The sequence below is a fragment of the Panthera leo genome, chromosome A1 (assembly GCF_018350215.1).
Source record: "Panthera leo isolate Ple1 chromosome A1, P.leo_Ple1_pat1.1, whole genome shotgun sequence".
Taxonomy (NCBI): Eukaryota; Metazoa; Chordata; class Mammalia; order Carnivora; family Felidae; genus Panthera; species Panthera leo.
Window position 1 is genome coordinate 85,790,724 of NC_056679.1, and position 13,446 is coordinate 85,804,169.

At 34.3% G+C, this 13,446-nt stretch overlaps 1 protein-coding gene across 1 annotated transcript; it reads left to right on the top strand.

Moving 5' to 3' along the window:
* The first annotated feature begins 11,160 nt into the window (after window positions 1-11,160).
* On the top strand, window positions 11,161-12,102 carry LOC122229682 (olfactory receptor 2T33-like). The gene has a single exon (XM_042955062.1). It carries the CDS (start codon window positions 11,161-11,163, stop codon window positions 12,100-12,102), a length of 942 nt encoding a protein of 313 aa, XP_042810996.1.
* Window positions 12,103-13,446: the final 1,344 nt, after the last annotated feature.

The window sequence follows — 13,446 nt, forward strand, 5'->3', positions numbered from 1 at the left end:
GCATTAAATGGACACATAGATAAGTAGAAAATTATAGAAAACACATAAACATTTTATGGCCAATTAATCTTCAACAAAGCAGGAAAGAATATCAATGGGCAAAAGACCATTTATTCAAGAAATGGTTCTGGGAATACCTGTCAACTACATGAGAAAGAATAAAACTGGATCACTTTTTCACATCATACACAAAAATATATTCAAAATGAATTATAGAACTAAATGTGAGGCCTGAACCATAAAAATTCTAGAAAAGAGCACAGGCAATAATGTCTCTGACATTAGCCATAACAGCATGTTTCTACATAGGTCTCCCGAGGCAAGGGAAACAAAAGCAAAAATAATATTTTGGGACATCATCAAAATGAAAAACTTCTGCACAATGAAAGAAACAATCAACAAAAATAAAACACAACCTACTGAATCAGAGAAAATATTTGCAAATGACATATCTGATAAAGGATTAGTTCCAAAATATTATAAAAAAACTTACACATCTCAACACCCACTAAACAAATAATCCATTTAAGTTGAACAGAAGACACATGAACAGACACTTCCCCAAAAAAGACATCCTCATGGAATCAGACACATGAAACAACGCTCAACATCACTCATCATCAGAGAAATGCAAGTCAAGCATACAATGAGAAAGCACCTCACACCTGTCAGAATGGCTAAAATTAATAGGTGATGGGGATTAAAGCGTGCAGTTGTGATGAGCACCGTGTGATATATGGAAATGTTAAATTACTATATAGTATACTTGTAATGAATATAATGCTATAGGTTAACTGTATTAAAATTGAAAAAGTTAAAACAAAAAACTTAAAAAATATACTGGGAATAAAGGAAAGAGAAAGGCTTATTTATTATTATTTTTATTTTTTATGTGAGTGTAGTTGTCACATATTGTTAAATTACTTTTAGGTGCACAACATAAAGATTCCACAAGTTTATATATCATGCTGCTATGCTTTCCACAAGTGTAGCTACCATCTGTCAGCATACAATAGTATTACAGTATCTGGGAGTATATTCCTTATGCTGTGCCTATTAATCAAAATGGGTTTATTTATTCTTATATTGAATAAGGAATCACCCATCATGGTTGAATCATAGGACACCTCAGGAGAAAACTGTAGAAAGAATATATAATATTTGGGTTTGTATTAGGTGATTGTACAAGAGTTTTAGGAAGTGTTGGTTTGCTTTGGATTGTTGCTGTCAATAAGCATGGGTAATTCTATGACTGTCTTAATAAATCTTACACATAGGTGAAGTATACCAGACCAAGGGTAACACAGTAATTGGTAACAAAGCTATAGTCACTCATTCTTAGGAAAGGAACATGCTTGGTAATTTTTACAACGTGGATGATGTTCATGCTATGTCTATGTTCAGACAGGATTGTGCAGCAGTCTTGTTTCTGCTTTAGTCCATCAGGGTCACAGAATGGCTGTGTTTTCTGTTGATGAAATTAGCTTCCTGCTGTAGATATAACACATTACTACACCCTTATCAGTTAAACAAACAAAAACAAAACAAAACAACAACAAAAAACCACACACACACACACACACACACACAAACCCCACCAATTTACTTCCTTAGACTTCAGGTAGTCAGAGGTCTGAAATTGGTCTCACTGAGCTAAAATATAGTCATTGTCAGGCTGCATTTCTTCCGGAAGCTCTTGAAAAGAATAGTTTCCTTGCCTTTTCACATTCTAGATGTGTTCCTTGGCTGGAGTCCTCTTCTCTGATGTTTGGTCAACAATATTGAGCTGAAAAATCATACTGTCATTTCTCTGATTCCTCCTCCTCCTCCTCCCACTTCTAAGACCTTTATGATTAGTTTGGGCTTTATTGATATCCAGAATAATCTTTCTATTTTAAAGTCAAGTGTTTAGTAAGGCACCTGGGTGGCTCAGTCAGCTAAGCATCCAACTCTTGATTTTGGCTCAGGTCATGACCTCATAGCCATGTGATTGAGCCCCATGTCAGGCTCTGTGCTGACAGCATCCAGCCTGCTTGGGATTCTCTATCTACCTCTATCTCATTCCTTCCCCACTTGTGCTCTCTCTCTCTTTCTCTCTTTCTCTCTCTGAAAATAAATGAATAAACATTCAAATAATTAAAAAAATAAAGTCAACTGTAATTCCATCTGTATCTTGGACTTTGTTTTGTCATGTAACCCAACATATGCTCTATCTCTGGACACCCACAGTGTCCAGAGATAGAACATGGACATCTTTGGGGGTCCATTTTTATAGTTACCATACGGCTTTCTGTGAATCTGTGTATATGTAAAAGGAGAACACCAAGCCCAGCTCCAGGCAATCAATACCAAGGCATAATTTATGATACCTGGTCAACCATGAATATCAGGGACTACTTATATTAGGTGAACAATATGCTGTTTTTTTACCTAAATCATTTATATAACATGTGGATTTTTGGTGTTACTTCATGTAACTGTACTGCTATAAATCTTTCATATTACTGTCCATGTATATACTTTAGTAAAATTTATATACATTTAGTAAATTTAGTAAAATTTATATGAATTTATATACTTTAGTAAAATTAAAACTGTTACTTCAATAAAAATTTAAAATGTGTTACAACTAATGAATTAAAAAAGTGCAAGATTGTAATGATTGACATTTAATCATGAAATACAGGGTTTTTCCTTAGTCATATTTATGTAGAATCATGAAAATACACATTTAGGCACAATGCAGATCACTCAGTAATTTCTCAATAAAAATAATACTCTTGATATTTGTTAGTGCTGCTATTAATATCATTATTATTCAAAATTGTTATTTTATTTTTTTCTTATTTAATTCACCAGAATTACCACCATTTGATACGTATATATATATATTTTTTTTTCTCTCACCTCATTGATTGTGCATTGGTAAATACTTGTATAAATATAAAATTAAAAAAAAAAGCTTTATATATTGGTTTGGAGAATCCCAGTAAAATGAGTTTAATTGATGTAAAGTAATACCAAACACTTATGCTTTGCTTTGATCATCAGTAAACTGTTGTAATAATCTCCAAATTTTATGAAAGCATTTCTCACCAGGTCAGGTGTTTTTTTTTTTTTTTTTTTTAATTACCTTTCCTCATTCCTATCAATCAATAAGAAAGATTTTCTGTTACAGCAAAAGCGAAGAAACAGGCAAATATTTATTTGATACATCTATTGCCTTGTATTCACTGTATAAATTAAACTCAATAAATCACACTGTGAAAGAAACATCATTTTCCCCCTTTTACAGATGATTAAACTGAAGCTTGGAGTGTATGTGTCACTCACAACAAATCATATATCTAGAAAGTTTTGAGACGACTAAGGTTAAATTTAGCCTTCCCTCTTTAGAAGATTTTTTTTCGTGGGGGAGAAGATACCTTTCTTCAACACTATGTACCCTATGCAATTACCATATTTTCTTGACATATTGATTACTACTAAAATACAGGATAGCAGGGTTGAATGCACTCTTTGGTATAAGACAAGTAGTTTACATGCTATCTTATTTAACAATATTATGAGGCAGATGTCACTTTCAAATCACTCATTTCTTAATTTTAGCATTTTTAGTTTATTTATTTATTTTGACAGAGAGAACAAGGGGGTAGGGGAAAGAGAGAGAGAGAATCTTAAGCAGGCCTTGTGCTGTCAGCATAGAGCTCCACACGGGGCTCAAACCCACAAACCATGAGATCATGACCTGAGCCCAAACCAAGAGTCAGATGCTTAACAAACTGAGGCACCCAGGTGCTCCCCCTGGATTTTAGCATTATGTGAGTCAAACAACACATTCCTTCAGGGATCAAATATCCTGAGATTTTAAAATATGTATGGAAATGATAAATGGAGAAGGTAATTGGCCTTCCGTATTCTTTCAAATGTGTTCCCATTGGCATTTGCAGAACCTAGAACCTGGGACTTCCTAGACTTTAGCCAGGTGACTTGTACTGTATACTAGTACAGAAGCATTTTTTGAGTTCCAAATAGTGATTTGCGTGTCAGAGACATGGATCACTAGGCAGCTGACCCTGAAGCAGGTGAGTTCCAGGAGTCTCAGACACGGTGCATAAAACTTAAGGTCATGTTCTCTAGTGCTTTTGGTTTTTTCTATTTACTTCCAGAAATTTAAGGACTAGTAATACATAGAAAAGCATCCATAGAAAAACAGAGAAATTAAAATATAAAGATTTCACTCAATAACATCATAACTATTCTTTTACTCTTTGCCATAAACATTTTATAAATTTTTAAAACATACGTTTGCATCTCTCCATTAACATAATATTGAACACCATTCTTGCTGTTGTCCTGTGTTGCCTAGTGGCAATTTTAATAATTTCTTGTCACAATTTCTCACTACACATTGTAAATGAATGTGAAATATCTTTTGTGTATATTGGGTGTTTTTCAATTTCTTTTGCATTATATTTTAGAATGATATCTGTAAGGACATATTAATGATTCCAAGTGATAGGGTAGTTTTAGAGTTATTTCTTAATATTTCCAAACTGATACATAAGACATTTTTTATTTTTATTCAACAATTAATTTTTACTATATTCTAACTGGTAATGCATGTTACAAAGAAAAACTTAAATCCAGTAATAAAGGTATCAAAATAGTAATTATTTTCTTTAATCTGTGTGTTTCTTTAATATCCACTGAGAGTATACATTTTCTTTTTTTTTTTTTTTTTTTTAATTTTTTTTTTAACATTTATTTATTTTTGAGACAGAGAGACAGAGCATGAACGGGGGAGGGGCAGATAGAGAGGGAGACACAGAATCGGAAGCAGGCTCCAGGCTCTGAGCCATCAGCCCAGAGCCCGACGCGGGGCTCGAACTCACGGACCGCGAGATCGTGACCCGAGCTGAAGTCGGACGCTCAACCGACTGAGCCACCCAGGCTCCCCGAGAGTATACATTTTCTATAGATATGTAAATCTGTCTTTATAAAATGTTAATTATGTACAATATATTGATGATCTTTTCCGGAGACTTGGGATTTGTTTCATGCCCCAGCCCAAAGTTAGAAGGATGCATTTGATTTCGTTATTCACCTCCTCTATTTCTCAGTTTCCTCTAGGAAAATGATGGTTTTGAGTACATGAAAGCAGTAGTGACTACTATTTATTGATAACTTGCTTATTTCCAGTAATCAGTTAAGTACTCTCTATATACTATCTTATTTTATCCTTACAACAGCCATACAATGTGATTAAGGACTGGCTCCTAAAACACAAGAATGTGCTTTACTTCACAGAATTTGCAATGTTGGAATACATCCTACAAGTGTGCTCTGTGAGAGGCACAAGCCCATACACTCAACACGCTCAATTCCCTCTGCTTGAATTGTGGATGACCTGGAATCTACCGAGAGGGTCTTTTATGTAACTTAAATGGTAGAGAGGGTGGGAATCATGTGTTCCTTTGGATCAATCAATTTTCCGATATTTATCTTATATGTGTTTTTGTGTGTTCACAAATTCACTTTAGAAATATTTATTCTGGATTTCCTGTTTGCCATGAGATTTATTTTGTAACAAAACTGAGCCTTGGAATGCATCCACCCAGAAAAGGATAAAAAATAGTTTGCATTTTTTAAATTTGTTTATCAATTACATGAAAGACAATCATTTAGTCTAGCCTGCAACTTTGAGAATCCGTTATCAATTTTATTTTGTTTGTTAATCAATGTGCCAATCTATCAATTTAATAGTTAGAAATAAAAACTGAGAAAACTAAAATGAACATGGGAACTTAACTTCCACAAACTGGGTTATGGACTGATGGTATCTCATTGGTACCTGGCTTCTCCCCTTGATTTTCCAGAGACAAATCATATTCTCACATCTCAGCTACTTCATGTACAATATCAAAATAATTGCCATATCTATGTGTTTTAGGTGTTGCAATATTGGATGAGATAATGCATATTAAGGGGTTATCATAGTGTCTGAAATATTATTTTCTACATTTTTTAACATCCTTATTTTGTCTGAGTTGTTACATTTGTAGCATAAAAATGAGAAACATGGTCATTTCAGCGTTAATATTTAGGATCAGTGTGGGAATAAGTTTAGGAATTCCCTGAGCTTGCACGAAATGGTCAACAAGTCTTAGGACAAAAGCTTAGGAATGGGAAGCCACAGGATGAAAGTGTCCAGGATAGGTAAACAGGGCGAAAGCATCCATAACATAGAACACAAGCAGAAAGCTGTTTTCACAGGAAGGAGGAGTCCAGAACAGGTCAACAGATCAACAGGTATTCAGGGCTATAGACCACTGCAGCAGGGTGAAATTGCGCAGAGTGGAACTAATTAGCAAAAGAAAGGTGTCTTGATAACCCTGAAGTAGCATGCTTGGTCTCTCTTATTCCTAGGTAATTTAAGATAAACGGACTCTGCCTGGTGCCTGCTGTAAACAGCCTTCTGCTAGGCAAAGGGATTTTCTTTTCTGTGGAGCCAAAACTCTAAGCAACATATCTTCAAAACCCATTTTCTGTCACACACAGGAGTCAACAATCACTGTTTCATCATCTCTTTCTGGATGTCCATCACACTTGTAAGCCTTCTGATCCTAATGAAAAGGGAGCTAGGACCCTTACTTGGGGCTCTTGTCTCCTCCTGGACATTAACCACTCTCACATTTAATTCTGTGTCTGCTCTCTTGCTGTATAAGAGAGAACATACTCAAAGTCTGTAGCTCAAAATATTGGTCTGTGAAGTATTTAACATAGAACAGGCATTTGGGAATGGTGAAAATTTTGCTAATTCTGAGAAAACCACATTGAAGTGTGGATAGAAATGGAACAATGAATCTGAAAGGATATTGGATTCTGTGTAATCATAGGTTTTATACAAACAGAAAATAAGAGAATGTGTTTTTTTACCCTGTTTTTAATGTGCAGAACAACACAGATGACTAGATATAATTTTGACTTTAATTTTTTAATGTTTATTTATTTTTGAGAGAGAGAGAGAGTGCATGCCCACAAGTGGAGGAGGAGTAGAGAGAGAGGGAGACAGAGGATCCTAAGCAGGTTCTGCGTTGACAGCAGAGAGTCTGACATGGGGCTCGAACTCATGAACTGCAAGATCTTAACCAAAGCTGAAGTCTGATGTTCAACTCTCTGATCCACCCAGTCGCCCAAAGTTTTGACTTTCAAAGTTGTTTATAATGTTTATTTTTCAGAGAGAGAAAGAGAGAGACAGAGAAAGAGGAGAGAGAGAGCATAAACAGGGGAGGAGCAGAGAGACAAGGAGACAGAATCAGAAGCAGACTCCAGGATCCAGGCTCCAGGCTCCCAGCTTCAGCACAGAGCCTGTAACGAGACTGGAACACAGGAGCAGGGAGGTCATCGCCTGAGGTGAAGTCAGATGCCCAACGACTGAGCCACCCAGGCACCACATAGTTTTGACTTTTAAATCTACTTCGCATTTTAAACCTGTGGACTTACAAATGAATTAAATTTTTGACAGGAAATACCACATAAGATTTTATTGTTTAATCTTTGTGCTTTTATTTATTATTTATTTATTTATTTATTTTTAATATATGAAATTTATTGTCAAACTGGTTTCCATACAACACCCAGTGCTCATCCCAAAAGATGCCCTCTTCAATACCCATCACCACCCTCTCCTCCCTCCCACCCCCCATCAGCCCTCAGTTTGTTCTCAGTTTTTAAAAGTCTCTTATGCTTTGGGTCTCTCCCACTCTAACCTCTCTTTTTTTCTTAGTGAAAGAAATTATTTATGTGTCATAAATTCCATGATACAGTAAAATATTTAAAACATAAAAAAATTCAAAATTAATAATCAAAGAACCTGTTGTCTTGGAATGATTAAACATGCTCATGGTGTTTGCTCACGTTAAAAAATTCACAAATGTTGTATTGACTGCAATGTTCAACCCAGACTTATTGTAAATATTATGTCATTTAAACTATACCTAGACTTTAACAAATTATAATTAAATCATATATTAGTTCTCAAAAAATATTCATTTACTTGAAAATATTTGTGTGGAAAATAACTATTTATAGCTAATAAATATAATAGTAAAGAAATTATTAAAGCTAATCTTTGTAGAGTTATTGTATTTTGTCATATGCTATGTACTTGTATGTATTAGCTCTTAATTCTAACAAAGAAAAATACTATATGTCATTCCATTTTGCACATAATAAAGCTGAGTTTTAAAAAGATTTAAATTATGTTACCTAAATTTATCTACTACCAATCACTTGAATAGATATTCAAACTCAAGAAGTCTAGTCCTTAAATCTGTACTTCTTTAGCTCATAAAATTAAAGAAAACCATTCTATTGAGTTACGGATCAGGGAGTACAATACTGTTATCTGTTGTCTAATTTTTAAAATGTGCGGTATTAAATGAACCACATAAGTTTCTAAACTTTAATTTCCTAATGTTTAAATGTTTATTATGAAGATATGTAACATGACTTTTCATTTGGAAATATAATATAGAATGAATAAAGTGATCTTATCACAATGATTATTTTAAAGTCCTATTAACTTTAAATAATTTCTTCTTCAATTGTAAATTCGCATAAGACCTGCAAACTCATAATTAAAGTAACTTTTCATCTCGAGAATATATTTAAAGGTGGTTTCAAGCATGGGCATTAGCTGATAATTTTCAATACAAAGACAGAGCACAAAGTGAGACATAACATACAAATGAAGCCAGTGTTAGAAAACAGTCTAGCAAAATATCAAGTACCTGAATCTAGAAACAAGGAGACTGACTTTATAGTGATGGAAACATGCACAAATCTTCCTGGTATCTATGAAGTAAGTGAGCACAATACTTTAGTGTTTTATCGCCCTTTCTTCATGTTATATAAACAATTTGTAATTCATGTCTCTATGTCCAGTATGTCCTGACTCTGGGGTTGTGTAATTGGAGAATGTTTATATCAATTTCTTGTCATTCATTAAGACACATATGTGTCTATTCACATCACATAATAAAGAGGTGAACTCCATAGAATATAGGAATTTGCGAAGTATACAAAAAATTAAAACAATGTACCTAAATAACAAAATACATATAAATTACTTAAATCTATTAATAAAATTCAAACAATCCAATAGAAAATGAGAACATAAGATGTTTACAGTGAGTTTGCAGAAGTAATATAAAGTTGAAGATTAAAAGAGTTTCTGCTAAAGTTGAGTTAACAAACTTGTAATTTAAAACAAAATTAATTTTCACTCTTCTGTGATTGGCTGTAATTATTGCACCTCAAAGTAACTAATGGTATCACATGGAAAAACTGAAGCAAAAATCAACAGTTGTTGAGAGTGTAAAAGATAGGGATTCAGTTATCTAAAAGACTAAAAGTACTACATTTAGATTATTTATTAGAGGAAATCTTGCCACATTCATCAGGCCATAAATTACATTAACAGAAAATTAGAAGAATTGCAAATATTCATAAATATGTTACACTATAAGTATACCATGTAACAAGATGGGGTAGTAAGTGATAACTTAATAAACTATATGCATATATATATATATATATATATACATATATATACATACACATATATATATATATATACACATATATATATATGGTATATGTATGCATCGTGAAATAAAGTAGAGATTGATATGATCATTATTATGTTTTATTTATAGCTATTTTGATGAATGGTATATCTGTATCATTTAATGATATAATGGGTATTGGTTATAAATGATAGAAACTGAAATCAATGTTAATATTTACAAAAGGTTTTGCCTATAAAAATTTTACAATGCTTACTAATTAATTTACATAGAAACTAAATAAGGACTTGTAATACAGATTATGAATAAACCTGAAACTTAATGTTGTTGGAAATCATTAACAGATTGTTCTCTTTGAAAAAGTAAATTCGTAAGGAAAAGTTAAATGTCACATAAATATAAAAGAGAAAGTCATTTGCATAAACATCTAATTCTACACAATATATATTTACAGATAAGAAAAAGCTTGAGGCTTCAGGGAAAAGATAATAAATCCCTGAAAATAAATGAGATGCTCCATGTTTTATTTCCAGGTGATGTTGTACCTCAGAGTAATTTGGGACATCAATTTATTTGAGCAAGTCTTAAATAACCAGTTAGGTAATTAACCAACTAATCAGTTAATTAAAAAGTAATTAATAATTTAATCAGTTAATAAACTAATCTATCTCCTATCTTTTAGGATGTGTGATTACTGGTAACAAAGTGTTTAAGACTGTAAATAAGATCATTTTTTATGTGCCTTAGGGTTATATTTATTTATAAAACTGGTTATTTTCAATGCACACATTTAATTAAATTCAGAAATTTGTGAGTACATATTAGATATAAAAATTAACTGCTAAGAGGTCTCTAAAATGAGATAAATTCCCTGTAATCACCAGCACGCATCATGCTAACATGACCAATATGGTAGTAGGTACTCCAGAAAAGAATCTGAGGTAGCTGGAAGCCTGGATATTGGAACCATGGGCTGCATACACATGTAAAATAGAGAAATACAGCTAGTTTTGTTTCTCTCAGCATCAAAATGAGTGCTAGTAATTGCACATTAGTTTGTATATTTTTTAAATTAAAACAACTCCTCATGACATTGAAGGAAATCTTGAGAAACTAATTTAAACATATGAGAAACATGGAAAAGTTATAATTAAGAAAAAAATCACATTAATATTGGCCAAAATGCATGACTATGAGGCTCTTCCAACACAGAAGTACCCAGGCATTAGAAAACTAGGAAGGCATAATATTTACTAACACCGTGAGTAAATTATGTGTGGCATACCAACAAGATATACAGAAATAATAGAAATGTAATGTGCACTGCAATGTATACTTGTTATCCAATTTTTGGAAAAAAATATTGTGAAATAACAGCAGAGATGTATGACAGGATGGTAAGGCAAATGTCTTGTCAGGAAATGAAAGGCTAGAGACATAATTATTCCTCCAGATCTCATTTATTTTTACATCATTTGACCATGTCTTCTTAAGAAAATGCATAAGCTTCCTTTCAAACACCTCTGTTTTCCTAATCATTCCTTGTCTTCCAGGCATGACTGGAGCCATGGAAGATGCAAATAACACCACAGACATAAACTTCATTCTTCTGGGGCTCTTTAACCACACTCAGACCCATCTGTTCCTCTTTTCCATGGTGTTCATGGTCTTCCTTTCCTCCCTGATGGGCAATGCCCTCTTGATTGTGCTCATCCATGAGGACCCCCGACTGCACATGCCCATGTACTTCTTGCTTAGCCAGCTCTCCCTCATGGATGTGATGCTTGTCTCCACCACAGTCCCCAAAATGGCAGCCAACTACCTAATGGACACCAGATCCATCTCTCCTGCTGGCTGTGGGGCCCAGATATTCCTGTTTCTGACTCTGGGAGGGGGCGAGTGCTTCCTCTTAGCTGCCATGGCATATGATCGATATGTGGCCATATGTCACCCCCTGCGCTACCCCATCCTCATGAATCAGAAGCTCTGCTTGAACATGACCACAGGCTCCTGGATTCTGGGAGGGGTAGATGGGCTGATGCAAGCTGGCACCACTCTGAGCTTCCCTTACTGCCATTCTCGGGAAATCAACCACTTCTTCTGTGAGGCACCCTCGCTCGTTCGCCTTGCATGTGCGGACACTACATTTTTTGAGTTTTCCATGTATGTGTGCTGCATCCTGATGCTCTTGATCCCTCTGTCTATCATTTTGGCTTCCTACAGTCTCATCCTGGCTGCTGTGCTCAACATGAGGTCCACTGCAGCTCGAAAGAAAGCCTTTGCCACCTGCTCCTCTCACCTGGCTGTTGTGGGGCTCTTCTATGGCACTCTCATATTCACCTACATGCGGCCCAAATCCTACCGTACAGTGGCCCATGACAAGGTGGTCTCTGCTTTTTACACCATCTTTACACCTGTGTTGAACCCTCTTATATACAGTGTGAGGAATAAAGAAGTCAAGGGGGCTTTGAAAAAGTGGCTGGAGAAACATTTTCTGGGACATCTATAGTGGGACTCATTTGCAAAATTGGCAGCAGCCAAAATGAATCCAGATTTTGAAACTTGTGTTATATCAATGTATATTGCTCTCAGTTGGCCGGTTTGTGCTGTTTTTTTTTTTTTAACTATTTCATTTATATATGGTAAATTCATTAAAATTTCCATTTGTCCTGTTTTCAGATATTGTCATAGTATTTTTGTTGTAGACTTTGGACCTCAGTAATAAGAATAAATGATTGAGGCACTGTAAGCAAAATATATGTTATACATTGATAAAATAAAGGGGATTTTCAACTCTTAATGTTTGTGGGCCCTGATCATGTGCTCTCAGGAAAGCCAAACTTTACCATTACCAAGTCAGCAAATCTCACAATATGGGTTCAATTTCTGCCCTGGGAGCCCATGTACATCTACTTCATTTATAAGTAACTTAAAAGGGAGGATTCCAAAAATAAAGTAAACAGTAAAACCTTCTTGGTTCACATGAGACTGAAATCAGACAATCCTGCAGATATAGTTAAGCCTTAAGGTTATAGTCCCATAAGATAAGGTCTATAACTTTCTAAAATATCTTTGATCTAGTGATTGTAACATTTTATGTTTTCTGCTGTTAGTGAAGATTGTGTATCCCAGTCAGCTGTCCTAACTTGAGCTGGGGGATTTTTTTTTTTTCTTTCAGAGATCCTAAAAGATTTGTTCATTTTGTACCAACAACATCAGCCATTTGTATGTGTGTTTGTGTGTGTTTGTATAAAATTATGAGGATGAATTATTTAAAGAGTGAATAATTATTTTTAAAAAAGCAATGTATATACTAGCTTCTATAATTTTTATAAAAAATTTCAAATAAATTAGAAATGAAATAAATATGAAACAAAATACATAAAACTTGTAGAAGATATATACATATTTATATACTTATAATAAATATTTATATATTTATACAGTTTATATACAGTTTATTGTCAAGTTAGCTAACATAGACTATATGCATTGTGCTCTTGGTTTTGGGGGTAGATTCCCATGATTCATTACTTACATATAGAATCCAGTGCTCATTCCAACAAGTGCCCTCCTCAGTGGCTATCACCCATTTTTCCCATCCCCCACCCCTCCGTCAACCCTCAGTTTGTTATCTGTATTTAAGAGTCTCTTATGGTTTGCCTCCCTCCCTCTTTGTTTGACACTATTTTTTCCCTTCCCTTCCCCCATGGTCTTCTGTTAAGTTTCTCAAGTTCCACATATGAAGGAAAGCACATGAAATCTGTCTTTCTCTGACTGACTTATTTCACTTAGCTTAATACCCTCCAGTTCCATCCACGTTGCTGCAAATGGCCAGATTTCATTCTTTCTC